At 43.8% G+C, this 1067-nt stretch overlaps 1 protein-coding gene across 1 annotated transcript in view; it reads right to left on the minus strand.

Moving 5' to 3' along the window:
* Positions 1 to 905: 905 nt before the first annotated feature.
* The window catches only part of LOC119593924, a gene marked incomplete in the record, with an annotated part of 1063 nt that continues 901 nt past the window's right edge, over positions 906 to 1067 (minus strand). The window contains 1 exon segment of the mRNA XM_037942941.1: positions 906 to 1067. Within this exon segment, the coding sequence (XP_037798869.1) occupies positions 1045 to 1067 (23 nt within the window).

The raw sequence follows: 1067 nt of genomic DNA on the forward strand, positions 1-1067 counted from the left end.
GCAACGCCCGTGTTCTACTTAACTAAATACATTGTTGATGTGTCATAGAATCTTTGTTCTTGTTGCCAAATTAATTGTTATATATGTTTGCTTCTGTGATTTATGAAGTGTTCCCCTTCTTGCTTCTTATCATTATATTTGCTTCTATCCATGTTCAAGCATGCTGTGAATATTCACACAAACATGTCAGTTTTGCCTGCTACGAGCGATCTTTCGTTGCATACAAGCGCGTGGTGTTCCGTAGCTGTGTGTGGTGCACCGTAGGTATGCGTGGTGTACCGTAGGTGTTCGTGGTGTAGCGTAGCTGTACGTACTGTATCGGAGCTGTGCGTGTTGTATCGTAGCTGTGCGTGCTGTACCGTAGATGTGGTGCTATAGCGTAGTTGTGCGTGGTGTACTGTTGCTGTGCGTGCTCTACCGTAGATGTGCGTGCTGTACCGTAGCTGTGCGTGCTGTACCTAACTACTGTGTACTTCATATGATATTCACCTACTTATGTAATATCTTTGTATATTTGTTAAATATATATTTGCATATGAAACTGTTTACCTTATTCCTCGAGCAAAATCGCTCACTCATGGCAAAGTGCAGCTAGCCCTTGTTATTATCATTGTTTAGAACACATGTATTTTAATCTAATTAAAAACATTGTTTATATATCATGATATAATCCTCGTTCCTGTTGTTGAATGATTAGCTCTGTATGTTTGCTTCTGTGATTTATGAAGTGTTCCCCTTCCTGCTTCTTCCTATTACATTCACGTCTATCCATCTGCAAGGATATTGTGAATACTCCACAAACATATCAGTTTTGCCTGTTACCGTTTGCGCACCGCCTGTGAGAAAGAAACCTTTCAACCGTCTGTTTCCTTGATGTCCTTTGGCTTAAGGGTTTCCACACGCAGTTTAGAGTTTGATGCATTTTTATTGAGTTCTGTAGCCGAGAGGAAAGCAGAGTTGCAGAGCGTGGGTGTCTTTGCCGCGGCGTCGGCTTCCTGCGGAGGGAAGGGTGGCGCCGCGTCCGCCGTCGGGAGGCCTTCCGGATCACCACACCTTGTGAGCCGAGA

The sequence above is a fragment of the Penaeus monodon genome, chromosome 33, assembly GCF_015228065.2.
Source record: "Penaeus monodon isolate SGIC_2016 chromosome 33, NSTDA_Pmon_1, whole genome shotgun sequence".
Taxonomy (NCBI): domain Eukaryota; kingdom Metazoa; phylum Arthropoda; class Malacostraca; order Decapoda; family Penaeidae; genus Penaeus; species Penaeus monodon.